Here is a 21,372-nt window from a genome sequence, read left to right as displayed (position 1 = left end):
CTTAAATAACAAGGGTCTAATGGGTTTTGTATACTGTAATGCAGGATCTGAGAAGAAACATGAGAAGCTGTCATCATCTGTGCGTGCAGTACGTAAAGGTATGGAATCAAATAGGTTGGAGGTTAACATAAGGTAGCACACCCTCGGAGTGCTGTTGAACAGCTTGAAAAGCCACTGTTATTTTGAGTGTGCACTTAATACTCTAAGCTCCAAAATAAATATTGTCTGCCTTTATTAGCTTAAAGCTTCAGTGCTCCATAATTTATAAAAAGTTTCACCTGAAAAATAGTGTACTGATGGTAAAAGGGAATATTATTAAATTTGAATGAACCTGTTTGATAATTTTATTGTCGTAGCAGCAATTCTGAGGCAACCTTGGCAGTCCAGATCTAACTTCCTGTATTTTTTGATTGATACTTCAGCTGAGATGTAATTTGCTGGGGAAGCTTATGTATTTCAAAGTAAACTGCAGATTTTCTTTCCATTTGCTTAATTCTGTTCTGATATATATTTTGTTAGCTTTAAATCACATCTACTACACATTCTGCACAGTTCATTATTGACTCAGCTGCTTGAGATTGTTTTTCTTAAACATTTTGTTCCTCTAAGCCTAGGTTCCTTTGGCACAGTGAGCTGCTCTGGGAATGATTATGCAATGTAAATGTGTCAATTTGTGGTCTCAATGATGATTTTGACTTTTAGTTGGGGGGGAGAGAATTGAGAAATTATGTAGCATTGTAACTTTGTGTAAATTTGGACAATTACTCATGGAGTAGGATTTAAAGTGAAAAGTACGGAAATTTTTTTTAAACACTTCAGTAGGTCAAAGTTAAAATCCTGTTTGTTTCTTTAGCTAGCAGTGGAGAACGCTGGAGAGAAACACATTTTCCACGTTATGCTATTTACAACAATCCTTAGATGCTATTGGAAGTAGAATCAACTTGAATTTTTTTTTTGAAGCATTTTGCCAAAGCTTTTAACTTGTTTATTTAAATGCATTATATTTTAATTTCCTTAAATGGGACGCACAGTTGGCAAGATGCTGAAATACAGCAAACATTTCTTCCAATTTACTGTGCACCATTAAACACTAATTTGGCATCTCCTGGGGTCCAGCATGCTTTGCATGTTTCTTGTGCAGAATTAAGCTCTAGGCTGGGGTCCAACATGTTTTGTAGGTTTCCTGTGCAAATTTAAACTTATGTCCGGCATCTTCCGATGTCCAGCATGTTTTGCAGGTTTAATCTCTCTAGCTTGGCATCTCTTGGTGCTCAGCATGTTTTCAGTCTGTACATGGATCTGTACTATTTAACTGATTCTCAGTAAGGTTTTAAAATTAACAAGATTGTACTAATTTGTATCCCATCAGTGCAACTTTTGCCATTTGAGCCAATAGCAAGTCTGACTTAAACAAAACATGAGTTATAGGCAACTCTCGAAATACCTGACCCAGAAAGTGTCTGTACTTAATAGTTCTTCTGCTCGGAGGGACCTGGTTGTTGGTGATTCCTTCAAGTCCAGCACCAGTCAGATCACAAAGGTGTCACCCTGTAGTTCATTCCTTCTTTCAAAGACGATTACTAATGTTGAAGTAATTTTTCCTCATGTTAAAGCCTTGATCAGACCGTAGCCACATGTTTACCTTCCATTTTGTATTGTGGGAAGTTTGTCATGCACAATCTTAACAGGCCATTCTTTCCAGTTGGCAGCGACCAATCATTTCCTGCTGTATGTTCAACTGCTTGCTACTCAACATGTATTCACACTTTTACTTTTAGCATTTCAACTTGAAGATAAAACCATAAGACCTTAGGCCACTCGGCCCATTGATTCTGCTCTACCTTTCCATCATGGCTGGTTTATTATCCCTTTATCCCTCTCAACCCATTCTCCTGCCTTCACCCCGTAACCTTTAACAACCTAACTAACAAGAACCCATCAACCTCCATTTTAAATATGTTTAGTGACTTAGCCTCCTACAGCTGTCCATGGAAATGAATTCCACAGATTCACCATCTCTGGCTAAAGAAATTCCTCATCTGTTATGAATGACACCCCTCTATTCTGAGGATGTGCCTTCTGGTCCTGGACTCCTCCACTACAGGAAACATCATCTCCACATCCACTCTATCTAGGCCTTTCAATGTTCAGTAGGTTTCAGTGAGATTTTCACCTTCCCAATAATTCTTCTAAACTCCAGTGCATACAGGCCAGAGCCATTAAACACTCCTTGTATGTTATCTCTTACATTCCCAGAGTCATTCTTGTGCACCTCCTATGGACTCCTTCCAATGCCAGCATACCTTAGATAAAGGGTCCAAAACTGCTGACAGTACTAAAGTGTGGTCTGACCAATGCTTTGTGAAGAAAGCCTCAGCATCAGATCCTTGCTCTTGTATTCTAGTTCTCAAGAAATGAACGCAAACATTGCATTTGCCTTCCTTAACATTGACTCAATCTGCAAGTTAACCTTTAGGGAATCCTACACATGGAGTCCCAAGTCCCATTGCACCTCTGATGGTCTACGCCTTTATTCCTTCCATTAAAGTTCATGACCATACACTTCCCTACACTATATTCCATCTATCATTTTGTTACCCATTCTCCTAATCTGTCTGTTCTTCGGCAGATTCTCTGCTTCCTCAACACTACCTGTCTTTGTATCGTCTGCAAACTTGGCCACAAAGCCATTAATTCTGTCATCCAATTCATTCATATATAACATAAAAAGAAGCAGTCCCAATAACGACCCCTGTGGAACACCACTTGTCACTGGCAGCCAGAATAGGCCTCTCTATTCTGACTCTTTGTCTCCTACCAATCAGCTAATCTTCTACCCATGCGAGTACCTTTCCTGTAGTACTGTGGGCTCTTATCTTGCTAAGTAGACTCACATGCGGCACCTGGTGAAAGGCCTTCTGAAAATACAAGTAAGTAACATCCCCTGACTCTCTGTCTATCCTACGTGCTATTTCTTCAAAGAATTCCAACAGATTTGTCAGGCAAGATTTGTTGGGGAAGTCATGTACTTCTGAGTTTCTGGAAACCTCATCCTTAATAATGGACTTCAGACATCTTCCCAACCACAGTTAGCTTGACTTCAGGTCAATAATTTCCTTTCTTCTGCCTCCCTTCCCCCCCCCCCTTAAAGAATGGAGTGACATTTGCAATATTCCAGCCTTCTAAAACCATTCTAGAATCTAGTGACTCTTGAATGATCATTAAATGACAATCTCTTCAGATGACAATGTCTTTCTCTTGGTGTGTTTAATCACAAGCTGCTCTAAAATGCCACATCGTAGGCATTCTACAAATTTCCTCTTAGGATCCAGCATCAACCTGATTTTCCCAATCTGCCTGCATATTAAAATACTCCATATTTGAAGTGTATGTCCAACATTCTGGCTACTGTTTGTGTGTCATCACTCACTCATTCCCACCCATCCATCAGGGACTTTTTACCCTTGCAGTTAGGTACAAAAATGGCATAAAGGTGAAATCCAGGACTTTTAGTCTGGAAGAGCAAGAGCAGACTTATAGAGTACCTTATAAGTTGCTGTGCCAGTGAATAGGAAGGATAGCATTAGAGAGGGTGGAAAGGAGATTTACCAGGATGGCTGGATTAGAGTGTATCATAGGAAAAGTTAAGCAAGCTATCACTTTTCTCTTTGGAGTGGAGGATGGGAGGCAACAATAGAGGTATGTATTATATCAGATATAGAGTCAGTATCTTTTTCCCAGGACAGCAATGGTGAGCACCAGAATTTTTCAATTTTCAGTTGAGTTGGAGGAAAGTTCAAGGCAGATGTTGGACAGATTTTTTACAGAGTGGTAAGTATCTGAAACACACTGCTGGAAGTGGTAGATGCTGAAACATTAAAGACATTTAAGAGACTCTTAGATTGTCACATAGATTAAAGAAAATTGGAGGGTTATGCAGGAGGGAAGAGTTAGATTGATAGTGGGAGTACGAGGGGTGATTGATATGTTTGTGGCCTAAGGTAGAAGGAGTCAATTTTAGAAAACCTAGCACATTTATTTTTCAACATAGTGCCTTCCTACATTTACACACTTAGTCCAGCAGTAATGGAGTATTCGGATCTTGGACCTCCAGAAAGTGTACACAGCAGGGGTGATTGATAAGTTTGTGGCCTACTGTAGAAGGAGATGAGTTACACAGCTCTCGTTACATGCACATCAACTCTTTGAGTGATTGTGCAGAAAGTTTTGAAGTTAATAACTCATCTCCTTCTACCTTAGGTCACAAACTTATCAATCACCCCTGCTGAGGATACTTTCTGGAGGTCCAAGATCTGCTGGACTAAGTGTGTAAATTTAGGAGGGGACTATGTTGTGCTAGGTTTTCTAAAATTGACTCCTTCTACCCTAGGCCACGAACTTATCAATCACCCGTCATAAGTTAACAGGTTGGAACAACACTGAGCCAAAGGGCCTGTACTGTGCTGTACAGTTCTGTGGTCCAGGCTTAATTGGTACAGCCTGTATGTTGTTACTGATTGAATTGATAAGCAATTTTTGGTTCATACTTGCATGTAATGCATTATTTATTTCTGTTTATGTTTATAAGGAAGCAAAGGTATTTAACATGTTAATTCAGGAAGTGTAAGTGTTATTTCTCTTTAACTTATTAGGTAAAATAGTTGATTAAACTAGTTTAAGCTTGATACAGGACTTTTGCATTTATATTTGCTAGGAGCAATTTGGAAACGTTACTGAACTGTATGTCATATTAATTTCTTCAGTATTCAGTGCCACCTGGGGAGTGGGATGTGCTGCAAGATGGTTTTATTTTTCTGCAGTTAATATTGGCTTCTGCACTGAAGAATGCTTTTGATTGCATTGCTAGTAGGAAAAGTTTTTTTTAAAATCTGTTCTCTGGGATAATTCTAAAAGGGCATTGTATTAAATGTTCAATTTGACCTGATCGAACACATTTCTTGATTTCACTAAATAACTGTAGTTCTGTACAACCACTACACTTCCTCAGCCTGAAATGTCAAAGGTTTTTTCCTCTCCATAGATGCCCCCGACCTGCTGAGTTCCTCTAGCATTGTGTATTACATTACTGTTTTGCACATCTTCAGCAAAATCAAGAGTCAGACAGCTTTGTTTTTTGTCAATATTAAGCACACATATTAGTCATGTAGGATGTGTTCAGCTATTCCAGTGTTCCTCTGCCTTTTGTTTCCTAATGTAGCAATGTGAAGCTTCACTTTCTAATTGGGTGGTCAATGTCATTGGAAGACACCACAGGGAACGAGTTTGCCTCATTGAGCCTCTGTATATTTGAAAGAGTGGTATGTTTATTTTGTACGTGTATGCACGCATTTGCGTGTAGATGGGCAGCATGGCTCGAAGAGCTGAAGGGTTTATTACATGCTGTATTCCATTAAGTGTGTATGTCATTGGTGAGCTAACAGGCATACTTTCAGTTTGCTTTTATGTACTGGAATTCCAATGGGATTATCCAATTTTTCCTTTGGACTTTTAGGCAATATTTGTCAGCTAACAGTTATGACTCAAGCTTAGAGATCGAGACTTGCTCGATTAGTTGCCCTGAACTTTTACTACTATTTGTTACCTGAATGTTTGTGTACTTGGTACAAAGCTGCTGAAATCATAAACCAAAAAAATGCATTGTGGATAGTTTATTTGTATTATTTGCAGCTTTCAACTAATTTTACATTTGTTTTTCAGATCAAACTAGTAAACTGAAGTATGTTCTTCGAGATGCACGATTTTTCCTCATAAAAAGCAATAACCATGAGAATGTATCTCTGGCAAAGGCTAAGGTATAGAACTAGTTTTATGAAAGTACCTTAACTATACATTGCTTGGTACATGTTGCTGTTTCCATTTTATTAACTTAATACTACTTTGTAGGCAATGTCTGCTTTCCTACCCCGTCAATCCTCTTGGTCCCCTCTTCGAAATAATCAGTCAAATTTATGAGACTGTTACCATGCACAAAGCCAGGCTGACTACCCTAATTAGTCAATTTTTTCCCCAAATACTGGTAGATCCTGTCCTGCAGAATCCCCTCTGCTATCTTTCCCACTGCTCAGGTTAGGTTCTTTGGTCCCTTGCTTGTTTTAGTGCCTTTATTTTAAAAAGGGCTAGAACATTAAACACCCTTCAGTCTTGTATTATCTCACTTGTGACTATCAGGAACCCTTCTATTTCTTTACTAGCTTCCTTCAATGTCTTAAAATACACTTGATTAGACCTTATGGAATTGATTTATCCACTTTACCATTCTTGAAGATCATCAGAGCCTCCTCATTAGTATTGTTGATATGTTCTAAGAATCATAGTTCATTTCCCTAAATTCCTTCGCATCCATGTCCTCTACAGTAAAAACGGATGTAATGCATTCATTTATGACCTTGCCCATCTCCTGTGGCTCCACACATGGATGACAGCAATGATTTTTTTTTGGAAACTATTCTCTGCCTAGTTACCCTTTCTTTTTGATTTACTTGTAATTTTGAACATAAAACATTACAGCACAGTACAGGTCCTTTGACCCACAGTGTTATGCTGACCTTTTAAGCCTTCCGTCTTATGTAGCTTTCTATTTTTCCTTCAAAGCCTGTCTAAGATTTTCTTAAATATCTAATCTGTATGCTCTACCACCATCCTGGGAGTGCATTGTGATATCTCTCCTAAACTTTCCTCTACTCATCTTAAAAGTGTGTTCTCTGGTTTTAACCATTGCCACACTAAGTCACTTCCTACTCTGTGCATTCTCTCTTCACCTTCTGTCCATTGGGCAAAAGGGGCAAATTGTTGAGAACAAGTCCTACCAGGCCTAGTGGTGGTTTCTATCGTGACTTTTGACCTTGCAATCTACCTTGTCATGGTCCTTCCTCTTTGACTACTTGCATTATACTTTCTCTGTAGCTCAGGGGTTCCCAGCCTTTTTTATACCATGGACCACTACCATTAACCAAGGGGTCCACAAACACCAGGATGAAAAACTGCAGTAGCTAATTATAACCTTATATCCTGCATTTTGTTAATGGTTTTCCCTTTGTATTACCTTAATGTACTTCTGCTTAGAAATGATCTGTATGGACAGCAGCATGCAAAACAAATTTGTTCATTGTATCTGAAACTGTGAAAATTACCACCTCTCTCAATCTACTCTATGATGCTCTCACCCTTTTGTATGCTTCTAGTGTGTCTAGCTGCCACTCCAGCCAATCTCAGAGGCGATGCAGCTGGATATGTTTTCTATGGATGTAGTCATGGTGGACTCTAGACTATTCCATGATCTTATAGACCTGGTTATAAGAGGATTATACTGACTAGACTTTAGTGGACCTTTAATAAACTAGCAGACTTGGGGATGAAGAAGAAACAAAGTCTCACCTTGCCCTTGTTGCTGATGGGATGTACAGTAGAAAAGATACAGCTTGCACCTGAAACTGAGAGAAGTTCTCTAATGCTTCTGTGGCAGGGGAGTGGGATCAAAAGTCCACAATTTGAGCACCAGTAGCACTTCAACATCTCAAAGAAATCCTTCACCAAATAGCCACTGATGCCTTTTTATTCACTACATGGGGCTTGCTTGTTCTGGGGTGGTTGTTAGTGAAGTAACCTTTTCTTTGTTTTACATTTAGGGTGTGTGGTCAACATTGCCAGTAAATGAGAAGAAGCTGAACACTGCATTCCGAGATGCTCGGAGTGTTATACTGATATTCTCTGTTCGAGAGAGTGGAAAATTCCAGGGTGAGAAGATAGTTTGAGGAAATAGAGTAATGTTGCTTTTCTTGTACATAGACCATCCTCGTATTTCAGACGATTGGGTATGGAAACTTGTCTCTACAGAATTATTCACGAATCACCACCAAAAAGCTCTTGCTCTTACAGAATTTATATGGGGTGAGAAAAACGAATACAAGTCTTTTTTTTGACTCATGCACAAATAATGTGACTTTGCATTATGAAAAATCATGATGCGGCAATTTTTTTTGGAATGCACCAGCCCCGCACCTCTGTGTATGGATCCCTGTATTTTAAGTTTTGTGGAAAAGGAATTTGGGTAAAGATGTAAAGTTATACTGTTTAGTATGGCTGTATTTATAGGTATTCATGTATGGTTGAATGACAATTAAACATGAATTTATGCATATGGAGGTGTTCAGATGTCCCTGTTAAATACACTTCCTTCATTTCCTACATGGGACCAAGGTGAGATTGTGGTTCATTTCCTAGACAGTAAAAGTTGTAAATATTTAAGGTGGTTTTTTTTTAGTTTTTATTGACCCAGACACGGTGCAACGCTGCGGACTCGTGACACGACCGGTAAGCCAGAGAGTCACCATGGCTTCTGGGTCGCATTCCACAGACATCCGGGTGGGTTGTGTAGCGACATTGGTGGTGCAGGGCACAGAATATCGGAACTTTGCGCTACTGGTCATGCCTCAACTGTGCGCGCCTGTGCTATTGGGGCTGGACTTCCAGAGCCACCTCGAAAGTGTGACTATGGCATATGATGGGCCCCTCCCATCCCGCACTGTCAGGAATCCTCAGTTTTGTGGGACTTCGTCATATACCCCGCTACTGACCACACACACACACCGACCCACACATCCCACCCAGCACCATGCCGACAGCTGCGCTACTGACACCACTTGCAGCCTCTCCACCCTCAAGATCCCTCCCCCACCGCTGCTCGCCAACCTGATCCCCGATTACTTTTAACCTATAATTGAATTTAACTATTTGATATTTGCGGTATTCGGACAGTTTTGCTAAAGCTCAGTGAATAAAACTGAAGTTACTGTTCTGTCTTAACACTCAGTGTTTAATTCATCAAAAAGTCTGAAAATAGAAAATTAAATATATGAATATGCACATGAATGAAATATATATTTGAAGAGCATCCGTTAATTGTGTGTACTTTTTAATAAAATTTATTTGCAGGATTTGCTAGACTTTCATCGGAATCTCACCATGGAGGCTCTCCAATACACTGGGTGCTGCCAGCTGGGATGAATGCAAAAATGTTGGGTGGTGTCTTTAAAATTGACTGGATTTGCAGGTACAATGTGTGTTTGGAGGCAAAATGAAAACTTTAAAACACTAGACACTTTTAAGTGCACCTTGAAATGGAATGACCAACTATGGCAGAAAAACTGCTGGAGGAACTCAGCTGGTTAAGCAAACATTTATAGAGGCAAAGGGGTGATTGACGTTTCTTGCATTGAAATTTCCAATTTTGGGTAATCCACACCTCCCCATGCCCTTGTCCCACTCCTGGTCCACCTTGATTCTTTCTCCCTTTGTTTATATTTTATAAGATGTTGAACAGTATAACACAGTATAGGCCCTTCAGCCCACGAAGTTGTGCCAACTTTTTAATCTACTCCATGGTCAGTCTAACCCTCCCCTCCCCAGAGCCCATTTTTCTTTCATTCATGTGCGTATCTAAGAGTCTTTTAAATGTCTTAACCACAGCCCCTGGCAATACTTGCCACTTAACACTCACTGTAAGAATAAAAATCCTACCTCTGACATCTCCCCTAAACTCTCCTCTACTCACCATTGCCAGCCTAGAAGAAAGGTGCTGGCTTTCCACTCTATCTATGCTTATCGTTTACACCTCTGTGAAGTCGTCTCTCATCTTGTTTCACTCCAAAGAGAAAAGTCCTAGCTCACTCAACCTACCCTCATAAGACATTATCTAATCAGGCAGCGTCCTTCCAAATCTTCTTTGCACCCTCTCTAAAGCTTCCACATCCTCCTTTTATTTAGCCAACTGTAACTGAACACACTACTCTAAATATAGACTAATCAGTTTTACAGAGTTTCACCATTGCCTCACAGCTCTTGAACTCCAATTCTTTTCTTAATTCTGACACTAATCCTAATGAAGGCCAGCACAGCATATGCCTTCTTAACCACCCTATCAACTTGCATGGTAACTTTATTCACTTAATATAACATCTGTGGACCCTAAGATCCTGATTGTTCCGTCACACTGCTAAGAATCCAGCTATTTGTACTCTTCTTTCAAGTTAGACCTTCCAAAGTCCATCTGCCACTTTTCAACACAGTGCTGCATATTGTGACTTTGGTCCACTGTCTCATTCCTCCATTGTCTGGATTTGTGGCACTTCACTACCTGGGTTCAAATGCCCAATCATACCCCATCTATCACCTGTTTTACCTCTATATTGGGTATCTTCACTCCTTATGCAGGGTCTCAGTCCTGAACATCAACTATCCTTTTGCCTCCACGGATACTGTTTGACCTGTTGAGTTTCTCCAGATGTTCTTTGTTCTAAATTTTCCAGCATCCGTAGTTTCTTGTCTGCTTCATGTACTGGTGAGTTTCTGTCTAATTGACTTGGTACAATCCCGTTTGATCCAAATAAGATTACTGTTGGGAATGAAGGGAATCTAAGTATTACTGTTTATTGAATCATGCTAAAACCATTCGTGTACAAAAGGGATAGTTTCCTTGAAGATGTTCTGTTAATTGAATTTTGTAGTTGTAATGTTACATGGTTGTAGTGGCTCTCAGTTGTGTGATTTTATTACAAAATGTAGCTTTAAGTCAAAAATGTGCATCCAAAGTATCAGTGACGTTGTGGTGAAAATTGGAGTATTGAATGTAAGTGGAGAAATGGCCATAGTAGTAAATATTGTCCTTGTAGCCCCTTAGAACTGCACCAGTCTGATTTCCACATTACAGTATGATTCTCTAATAATCTTGAATCTCTTGATTGTCGTTTGTTGTATATTTGTTGAAATTTGAGTGTCTTTTGTGACATACCAATTTTCAGACTCCTAATGAAATATATCCATTGAGGACTGGTGTGTGTTACCCTGACTTCTCTTTCCTGAAGTCCACAATTTGCTGTGACACCACTCAACCAGCTGCCCCTGTACATTTCCTTGTCACCATCTGAAATTCTGCCAATGATAGTGTGTCCTCGGCAGATTTACAGGTTACGTTTGAGCTGTGCCTAGCCCTACAATCATGGACGTAGTGAGAGTAGTGCAGTTGGCTAAGCACACATCCTTAAGGTGCACCAGTATTGATTGTCAGTGAAGAGGTGTTATTTTCAAACCACACAAACCGTGGTCTCCCAGTGATGAAGTCAAGAATCCAGTTGCAAAGGGCCAGATTTTGGGGCTTGTTTGGAGCACATTCTCTCTACTCTCTCAAGTGGAAGGTCCCTTTAAACTTACCCATCTCATTTTAAACCTCAAATTTTAGACTTCCCAACTCCAAGATCATTCACATTATCTATGCCCCTTATCGTTTTATTTACTTCTACAAACTCACTCCTTGGTCTCCTACACTCCACGGAAAAGAGGTTAAACCTATCCATTCTTTACTTGTAAAGTGAGCAGGTAACATCCTTATTAATCTTCTCAGCATTCTTTTGAGCTTAATGATATCCGTTATATAATTCAGGCAACCAAATGCAATTTCACCAACATCTTGTTCTGATTGCTGACAATCAACACTGGTGCACCTCAGGGGTGTGTACTTAGCCCACTGCTCTACTTTCTCTATACCCGTGACTGTGTGGCTAGGCATAGCTCAAGTATCATCTGTAAATTTGCTGATGATTCAGCCATTGTTGGTAGAATCTCAGGTGGAGATGAGAGGCCGTACAGGAGTGGTGTTGCAGCAACAACCTTGCACTCAATGTCAGTAAGACAAAAGAGCTGATTGTGGATTTCAAGAAGGGTAAGACAAAGTGGAGAGAGTGAGCAGTTTCAAGTTCCTGGGTGTCAAGATCTCGGATGACCTAACCTGGTCCCAACATATCGATGCAGTTATAAAGAAGGCAAGACAGTGCCTACTTCGTTAGGAGTTTGAATTGATTTGGTATGTCAACAAATACACTCAAAAACTTCTATAGATGTATTGTGGAGAGCATTCTGACAGGCTGCATTGCTGTCTGGTTTGGGGAGGTGGATGGCAGGGAGGCTACTGCACAGGACCAAAAGAAGCTGCAGGAAGTTGTAAGTTTAGTTGGCTTCATCTTGGGTACTGGCCTACAAAATACCCTGGACATCTTCAAGGAGCGGTGTCTCAGAAAGGTAGCGTCCATTATTAAGGACTCCCAGCACCCAGGGCATACCCTTTTCTCACTGTTGCCATCAGTTAGGAGGTACAGAAGCCTGAAGGCACACACTAAGCGATTCAGGAACAGCTTCTTCCCCTCTGCCATCCAATTCCTAAATGGACATTGAACCCATGAACGCTACCTCATTTTTTAAATATGTATTCTGTTTCTTGCATGATTTTTAATCTAGTCAATATATGTATACTGTAATTGATTTACTTATTATTGTATTTTTTCTTCTGTGTTATGTATTGCATTGAACTGCGTCTGCTAAGTTAAGCAATTTCACAACACATGCCGATGATAATAAACATGATTCTGATTGCACTCAGTGCCCTGACAGGAGAAGCCAAGCAAATGCCATCTTCAGCACTGTTTATGTCGGTAAAATACTAGCTTAAGTAGGAAGCCAGTACAGTTTATGTAAGCAAACAGGACTAGCTCAAGTAGGAAACTTAAGCAGCATGGATGAGTGGGCTAAAAGGCCTATTTCAGTGGTATAGAACTATAAATTTGAGATTATATTCTTTTAAGGTCCAGAAGAAATAGTGTGTTTAATAGTGGTAGAGCACTTCAGCACAGAAACAGGCCATTTGGCTCATCTACTCTAAGATGACCTGATCTTCTCTCTAGACCAAGGGTTCCCAACCTGGTCCCCTGACCCCTTGGCTAATGGTGAGGCTTCTTGTCATAAAAAGGCATTTGGAAGCCCCTGGTCTAGATCCACCTACCTGATTCCAGACTGTATCTCTCCAAACCAATTGCATCCATGTACCTATCCAAACTTCTAAGTATACAGCTCAGCCCAATCTACCATTTCTGCTGGCAGCTTATTCCACGCTCTCATCATCCTCTGGATGGAGAAGTGAATAGTGAAGAATAAAATCCTTAAATTCCAAACTAGAGATTGTAAATGGAGTAAGAACGCAATGTGTATCTGAATGGACAAACAAATGCACCAAATGTTCTTAGTTAACAAATTTCTGATGTTCTGTTACTTGTTTTCAGGTTTAATAAAATAACTGTTACTGAGTTTTTTTTCACTGTCCAATTTAAAACTCTCAAAACAGTCCCCACTGCTTATTCCCCATCTTCTCAATTATTAACAGTAGCAGTGTACGATTTACGAAAACCAAGCACCTGAGAGGTGTGCTGGGAGGTGTAGACTAAGTTGTTTTTTTACCCCCTTTATAAACACTTGACACCCAAGGGAGAGATCAGACAGATGGGAGACTAGCTAAAACCATTAGGGCCCATAGAATCCAGGGCATGTTGATAACTAGATCCAGAATTGGCTTAGAGTAGAAGACAGTGGGTGATGGTAGAGTGTTGATTGGATGTCTATGACTAGTGGTGTCCAACAGGGATTGGTGCTGGGACCCTTGCTCCTCATAATATAAGTAAGTGACTTGAATCAGTAAATAGATGACAAAGATTGGTGGAGTTGTGGTGGAAAGTACTCTTTGGCTGCAGAGAGGCATTGATGTGTTGGTGAAATAGACTTAAAAATAACAAATGGTCTTTAATTCAGACAAAATGTAAGATACACTGTGGGATTACTGATGGGGCTAAGATACCATGAATGGTACCGTTTTAAGGATCTTTAAGAAACAAAGACTTTTGAGTATGGCATAGATCATTGAAGGTTCATTAATCAGGGTCGATGCAAAACTGGGGAGGTTATGTTCCAACTTGTAAATCCTATGTCAGACCTCAGCCTAAGTACTATGTGCAGCTGTGGTTACCACACTTAAAAGATGTGATTGCTCTGGAGAGGATTTAGAGGAGATTCACCAGCATGTGTCGTGAAATTTGTTAACTTAGTAGCAGCAGTTCAATGCAATACATCATAATATAAAAAGGAATAAATAAATTAATTTTAATATATATTTCATCTTATCTGGACCACAGAGGAATTTGCAGTGGGAGGGGAAAGATCCAGTTGTTGTGGTCCATATGGGTATCAGCAACGTAGGTATAACAAGGAAAGAGGTTCTGCTGAGAAAATTTGAGCAGCTAGGGACTAAATTAAAAAGCAGAACCAAAAAGGTGGTAACCTCTGGATTACTACCTGAGCTACATGCAAATAGGCACAGGGTCAAGAAGATTAGAGAGTTAAATCTGTGGCTGAAGGATTGATGTGGGAAAAGTAGGTTTGAATTCATGGGAAACTGGCAACAGTTGGGGAAGGAGGAAGCTGTTCCATTGGGAGGGGCTTCACCTGAACTGTGATGGGACCTAGATTCTAGTGAATTGCATAACTAAGGCTGTGGATTGGGCTTCAATCTAAATGGTGGGGGTGAGTTCAACAAATAGAAGAAGTATGGATAAGGTAAAAGAGAAAAAGTGTGGATAAAGGAAAAAACAAAAAAGAGAAAAATAAGGGTGGAGTGCAGAAAAGTCAATATAAGAAATAGGAGCAGGAGTAGGCCATCTGGCCCGTCCATCCTGCTCCGCCATTCAATAAATTGAATGAGGAATAAACGTGTGAGGAATCTGGAGCAGCAACTGGATGACCTTCGACTCATAAGGGAGAATGAGGCAGTCACAGATGAGAGCTACAGGGAAGTAGTCACACCTAGGCTGCAGGAAGCAGGTCATTGGGTGACAGTCCGAGGGGGGAAAGCAAAGGAGAGTAGACAGGTAGTGCAGAGCACCCCTGTAGCCGTTCCCCTGAATAATAAGTTTACTGTCCTAGATGCTGTTGGTGAGGATGACCGACCAGGTGTGAGCCACGGTGGCATGTCCTCTGGCACTGAGTCTGACCCTGTGGTGCAGAAGGATGGGACGGAGAAGAGGAGAGCTGTCGTCATTGGAGACTCTATAGTCAGGGGAGCAGATAGGAGATTTTGTGGACGTGAGAAGGAAACCCGCATGGTTTGTTGCCTCCCGGGTGCCAGGGTCCGGGATGTCTCTGACCGGGTGCATGACATCCTGGTACGAGAGGGAAAGCAACCAGAAGTCGTGTTACATGTTGGGACTGTTACGTACCCCGTAACTGGGTGTCTTACCAGCAAAGATAGAAGTATCCGTTGGAGTCTGGTACTATTTTCAAAACAGTGTTTATTAGTAAAAATATACAAATCAATATCAACAATGCAAATATACAGATAATACACGTTAGCAATACTAAACCTAAAAGTGTGGGTATAATAATAATCAATAATAAACAAGCTCTATCGTTGTCTAGGGGATAAGGAATTATCATGGGAAAGTATAAAGTTCAGTTCAGTTCATGTAGGCTGAGGTAGTTGTTGGTTCTTTTGTTGTAACCGTTGGAGGGAGAGAGAGAGAGAGCGAGCGAACAGTGACAGCTACAGTCATGCAAACCTTCCTTTCTGTTTCTTGATCCGTCGATGTGTTGTTGTGGCCATTCAGGTATGACCCCTCTGTCCTTTAGCTAGACTGTTCTTCTATGGTGGACTTGTCACCCAGGCAAGGGTGGACACAAACACAAGCCCCCACCAGCCTCGCTATAAACACTGTGAGTTAAAATTGACCGATCCTTCGTTCGGTCTCCGATGCCCCACACTTTTCTCGTGGGTTCCAATCCTTAAACAGTGCTCACTAGTGTGTCTCTTGGTGTGTGTGAGGGGTGTGTCCCCAGACCTCACTTTTATCCCTACTCATGGGGTCTCAGGTGTCAATCAGTTTTGAATGGCTTAGCCCATCAAACCAGCCCACTCCGGCTGTCCACTGAGGAGTTTTAATGAACAGAATAGTACCAAGTAAACAGCCCTCCGGAGCCGTGAGTCTTACAGGAGTCATAATATGGTCTCTGTCCCCCGGTGTTATCTCGCCCTTCTCTGAAGCAAATGTTCCAGTCCCAGTATGTTTTGTTCCATCTCTTTCTCTCTCATTAACAGCCTGGCAACAGAAACGGTTTGTAATTCTCCCAGGGGAGGGGGACATGGGCAACCTTGCACCCTTCTGCCCATCAGAGCTGTTCATCCTTTGTAACAGGACCAACGACATAGGCAGGAAGAGGAATGAGGTCCTGAAGTGTGAGTTTCGGGAACTAGGCAGAAGGCTGAAGGACAGGACCTCAAGGGTGGCATTCTCAGGTTTGCTGCCAGTACTTACGTGATAGTGATGGTAAGAATTGGAGGAGATGGCAGTTGAATGCGTGGCTGAGGTGTTGGTGCAGGGGGCAGGGTTTTAGATTTTTGGACCATTGGGATCTCTTCTGGGGAAGGTGGGACTTGTACAGATTGGATGGGTTGCACCTGAACTCGAGGGGGAGCAATATCCTTGCTAGTAGGTTTGCTAGCATGGTTCGGGAGGATTTAAACTAATTTGCAAGGGGGAATGGGACCCGGAGCGATAGAGCAGTGAAAGAAGTGCATGGAGTAAAGCCAGATCTAACATATAGAGAGGCTTTGAGGAAAGAGCAGCAGAATAAAGGGTATATAGGTAGTAAGGTAGAGGGGCTAAAGTGTGTGTACTTCAATGCAAGAAGCATCAGGAACAAAGGTGATGAACTGAGAGCTTGGATACATACGTGGAATTATGATGTAGTGGCCATTATGGAGACTTGGCTGGCACCAGGGCAGGAATGGATTCTCAATATTCCTGGACTTCATTGCTTTAAAAGGGATAGAGAGGGGGGCAAAAGGGGAGGAGAGGTGGCATTACTGGTCAGGGATACTATTACAGTTGCAGAAAGGGTAGGTAATGTAGCAGGATCCTCTTTTGAGTCAGTATGGGTGGAAGTCAGGAACAGGGAGGGAGCAGTTACTCTACTGGGGGTATTCTATAGGCCCCCTGGTAGCAGCAGAGATACCGAGGAGCAGATTGGGAGGAAGATTTTGGAAAGGTGCAAAAATAACAGGGTTGTTATCATGGGTGACTTTAACTTCCCTAATATTGATTGGCACTTGATTAGTTCCAAGGGTTTAGATGGGGCAGAATTTGTTAAGTGTGTCCAAGATGGATTCCTGTCACAGTATGTTGACAGGCCGACTGGGGGAAATGCCATACTAGATCTAGTATTAGGTAACGAACGGGGTCAGGTCACAGATTTGTCAGTGGATGAGCATCTGGGGGACAGTGATCACCACTCCCTGACCTTTAGCATTATCATGGAAAAGGATAGAATCAGAGAAGACAGGAAAATTTTTAATTGGGGAAGGGTGAATTATGAGGCTATAAGGCTAGAACTTGCAGGTGTGAATTGGGATGATGTTTTTGCAGGGAAATGTACTATGGACATGTGGTCGATGTTTAGAGATATCTTGCAGGATGTTAGGGATAAATTTGTCCCGGTGAGGAAGATAAAGAATGGTAGGGTGAAGGAACCATGGGTGACAAGTGAAGTGGAAAATCTAGTCAGGTGGAAGAAGGCAGCATACATGAGGTTTAGGAAGCAAGGATCAGATGGGTCTATTGAGGAATATAGGGTAGCAAGAAAGGAGCTTAAGAAGGGGCTGAGAAGAGCAAGAAGGGGTCATGAGAAGGCCTTGGCGAGTAGGGTAAAGGAAAACCCCAAGGCATTCTTCAGTTATGTGAAGAACAAAAGGATGACAGGAGTAAAGGTAGGCCCGATAAGAGATAAAAGTGGGAAGATGTTCCTGGAGGCTGTGGAAGTGAGCGAGGTCCTCAATGAATACTTCTCTTCGGTATTCACCACTGAGAGGGAACTTGATGACGGTGAGGACAATATGAGTGAGGTTGATGTTCTGGAGCATGTTGATATTAAGGGAGAGGAGGTGTTGGAGTTGTTAAAATACATTAGTACGGATAAGTCTCTGGGGCCTGACGGAATATTCCCCAGGCTGCTCCACGAGGGGTGAGGGAAGAGATTGCTGAGCCTCTGGCTAGGATCTTTATGTCCTCGTTGTCCACAGGAATGGTACCAGAGGATTGGAGGGAGGCAGATGTTGTCCCCTTGTTCAAAAAAGGTAGTAGGGATAGTCCGGGTAATTATAGACGAGTGAGCCTTACGTCTGTGGTGGGAAAGCTGTTGGAAAAGATTAGAGAACCATGGTCTGATCAGGGTCAGTCAGCATGGCTTTGTGAAGGGCAGATCCTGTCTAACAAGCCTGATAGAGTTCTTTGAGGAGGTGACCAGGCATATAGATGAGGGTAGTGCAGTGGATGTGATCTACATGGATTTTAGTAAGGCATTTGACAAGGTTCCACACGGTAGACTTATTCAGAAAGTCAGAAGGCATGGGATCCAGGGAAGTTTGGCCAGGTGGATTCAGAATTGGCTTGCCTGCAGAAGGCAGAGGGTCGTGGTGGAGGGAGTGCATTCAGATTGGAGGGTTAGAACTAGTGGTGTCCCACAAGGATCTGTTCTGGGACCTCTGCTTTTCGTGATTTTTATTAACGACCTGGATGTGGGGGTAGAAGGGTGGGTTGGCAAGTTTGCAGACGACACAAAGGTTGGTGGTGTTATAGATAGTGTAGAGGATTGTCGAAGATTGCGGAGAGACATTGATAGGATGCAGAAGTGGGCTGAGCAGTGGCAGATGGAGTTCAACTTGGAAAAGTGTGAGGTGGTACACTTTGGAAGGACAAACTCCAAGGCAGAGTACAAAGTAAATGGCAGGATACTTGTTAGTGTGGAGGAGCAGAGGGATCTGGGGTTACATGTCCATGGATCCCTGAAAGTTGCCTCAAAGGTAGATAGGATAGTTAAGAAAGCTTATGGGGTGTTAGCTTTCATAAGTCGAGGGATAGAGTTTAAGAGGCGCGATGTAATGCAGCTCTATAAAACTCTAGTTAGGCCACACTTGGAGTACTGTGTCCAGTTCTGGTCGCCTCACTATAGGAAGGATGTGGAAGCATTGGAAAGGGTACAGAGGAGATTTGCCAGGATACTGCCTGGTTTAGAGAGTATGGATTATGATCAGAGATTAAGGGAGCTAGGGCTTTACTCTTTGGAGAGGAGGAGGATGAGAGGAGACATGATAGAGGTGTACAAGATATTAAGAGAAATAGACAGAGTGGACAGCCAGTGCCTCTTCCCCAGGGCACCACTGCTCAGTACAAGAGGACATGGCTTTAAGGTAAGGGGAGGGAAGTTCAAGGGGGATATTAGAGGAAGGTTTTTCACTCAGAGTGGTTGGTGCGTGGAATGCACTGCCTGAGTCAGTGGTGGAGGCAGACACACTAGTGAAATTTAAGAGACTAATAGACAAGTATATGGAGGAATTTAAGGTAGGTTATATGTGAGGCAGGGTTTGAGGGTCAGCACAACATTGTGGGCCGAAGGGCCTGTAATGTGCTGTACTATTCTATGTTCTATTTTTAAATTCATGGCTCATTGGGCCATGGACTTGTCTCCACTTACCTGCCTTTTTGCCCATAACCGTTAACTCTCGTACTATATTGAAAATTATTTCCAACCTTGTTTTAAATATATTTACAGTTGGTCCTCCTTATCCACGGGTTTTCATGCGCGGATTCAACCAACCGCGGATTGGGAAAACCCAGGAGTTCTCTCTCCAGCACTTGTTGTTTGAGCACGTACAGACTTTTTTTCTTGTCATTATTCCCTTAACAATGCAGTATAACAACTATTTACATAGCATTTACTTTATATTAGGTATTATAAGTAATCTAGAGATGATTTAAAGTATATGGGAGGATGTGCATAGGTTACTGCGAATTGGGAATCAAAGAAAAGCAAAGTTCTCTTACTAAGTAAGTTGGAACGGGTACATCCAGTATTATTTAGCGTCAGTTAGTCAACCGTTTGTCTTGGTATGTAGTATATATTTTACCTTCCAATGCATATAAAACACTTCAATGTATGTATTTCAATAATTAAACCATAGCATTGCTTCGTAATAATTGTAGCTTTCATCAGTTCTCACTTAATCCGATCCGATATTGTTACGATCGTTGACTGACTGTAGCCTAATGCTTTTCCAATGACCGATGGTGTTTCACCTCTTTCGGATCGCTTTATTATTTCCACTTTATTTTCAATCGTGATTGTGATTATTTTTGTGAACAGAAACACTGTGGATTCAGAGCTCCACTGGGTCCTAAAGTACACTGCATTGAGACAGGTTAAATAAGGTCCAGGTCTCCACTGGGTCCTAAAGTGCCACCTTGCGAGATAGGTTAAATAAGGGACTTGAGCATCCACGTTTTTTTTTGGTATCCGCGGGGGGTCCTGGAACCAATCCCCTGTGGATAAGGAGGGCCGACTGTACTGAAGTACCCTCCACTGCTTCATTGGGCAGAAAGTTCCATAGAGTCACCACTCTCTGGGAAAAGCAGTTTCTCCTCATCTCCATCCTAAATCTACTCCCCCGAATCTTGAGGCTATGTCCCCTAGTTATAGTCTTGCCTACAAGTGGAAACAACTTTGCTGCCTCTATCTTATCAATTCCTTTAATAATTTTATGTTTCTATATGATTTCCTCTCATTCGTGAAAAAGAGACAGATTACTACATTTTAACAGTGCCCTGAGTGCAAGGGCACTTTATCTGAACGCCCTTAGTATTTGAAACAAGGTCCGTGAACTTGTGTTACAAATCAGTATAAAGGGGTATGATTTAGTGGCTCTTTCAGAAACGTGGTTTTTAGGGTGGAGAGGATTGGGAATTTAATATCCAAGGATATTGGGTGATATGGAAGGATAGGCAGGAAAGTAAAGCAGGTGGAGTTGCACTGTTAATTAAGAATGAATTCAAGGTGATAGTGGAGAGATGATGCAAGATCTAAGGAGCAGAATGTTGAATCATTCTGGGTAGAGATTAGGAATGGTAAAGGTAAAATCACTGGTGGGAGTTGTCTATAGGCCACTGAATACTAACATTGCAGTGCATAGGCAATAAACCAAGAAATATCTGAGGCTTATGAGAATGGAACAGTAGTTATCATGGGGGACTTTAACTTGCTCATACGTTGGGTAAATAAAGTTGTTTGAGGCAGTCTTGAGGAGGCCTTCAGAGAATGCACAAGTAATAGCTTTCTTGAACAGCATGTTAGTGAACCTACAAAAGAATGCGCTGTCTTGGATCTGGTCCTATGCAGGTAAATTAGCGATCTTGTAGTTGGGTATCCTCTTGGAAAGAGTGATCACAGTGTGATTGAGTTCCCTGTACAAATGGAGTGTGTAGTAGTTTGATCTAAAGCCAGTGTGATATCCCTAAATAAGGGAGATTACAACAGGATGAGGGAGGAGTTGGATAGGGCAGACTGGGAACACAGGCTCTATGGTGGGATGGTTGAACCTTGGAAGACTTCCAAAGAAATTTTTCCTGGTGCTCAACAAAAGTATATTCTAGTTAAAAG

At 41.6% G+C, this 21,372-nt stretch overlaps 1 protein-coding gene across 2 annotated transcripts in view; it reads left to right on the top strand.

Annotated features, from left to right (window-relative positions):
- The window catches only part of ythdc1 (YTH N6-methyladenosine RNA binding protein C1), a 93,561-nt gene that overhangs the window by 51,271 nt on the left and 20,918 nt on the right, over positions 1–21,372 (top strand). For both annotated transcript variants that reach the window (XM_073066026.1, XM_073066018.1), the window contains 4 exons: positions 45–98; positions 5,719–5,813; positions 7,647–7,755; positions 8,953–9,070. In XM_073066026.1, coding sequence (XP_072922127.1) covers positions 45–98; positions 5,719–5,813; positions 7,647–7,755; positions 8,953–9,070 — 376 coding nt within the window. The remainder of the gene's footprint in view (positions 1–44; positions 99–5,718; positions 5,814–7,646; positions 7,756–8,952; positions 9,071–21,372) is intronic.

Source organism: Hemitrygon akajei, chromosome 2 (genome assembly GCF_048418815.1).
Source record: "Hemitrygon akajei chromosome 2, sHemAka1.3, whole genome shotgun sequence".
NCBI lineage: Eukaryota > Metazoa > Chordata > Chondrichthyes > Myliobatiformes > Dasyatidae > Hemitrygon > Hemitrygon akajei.
The sequence above is the reverse complement of the archived record's forward strand: the minus strand, read 5'-3'. Positions and strand labels throughout refer to the sequence as shown.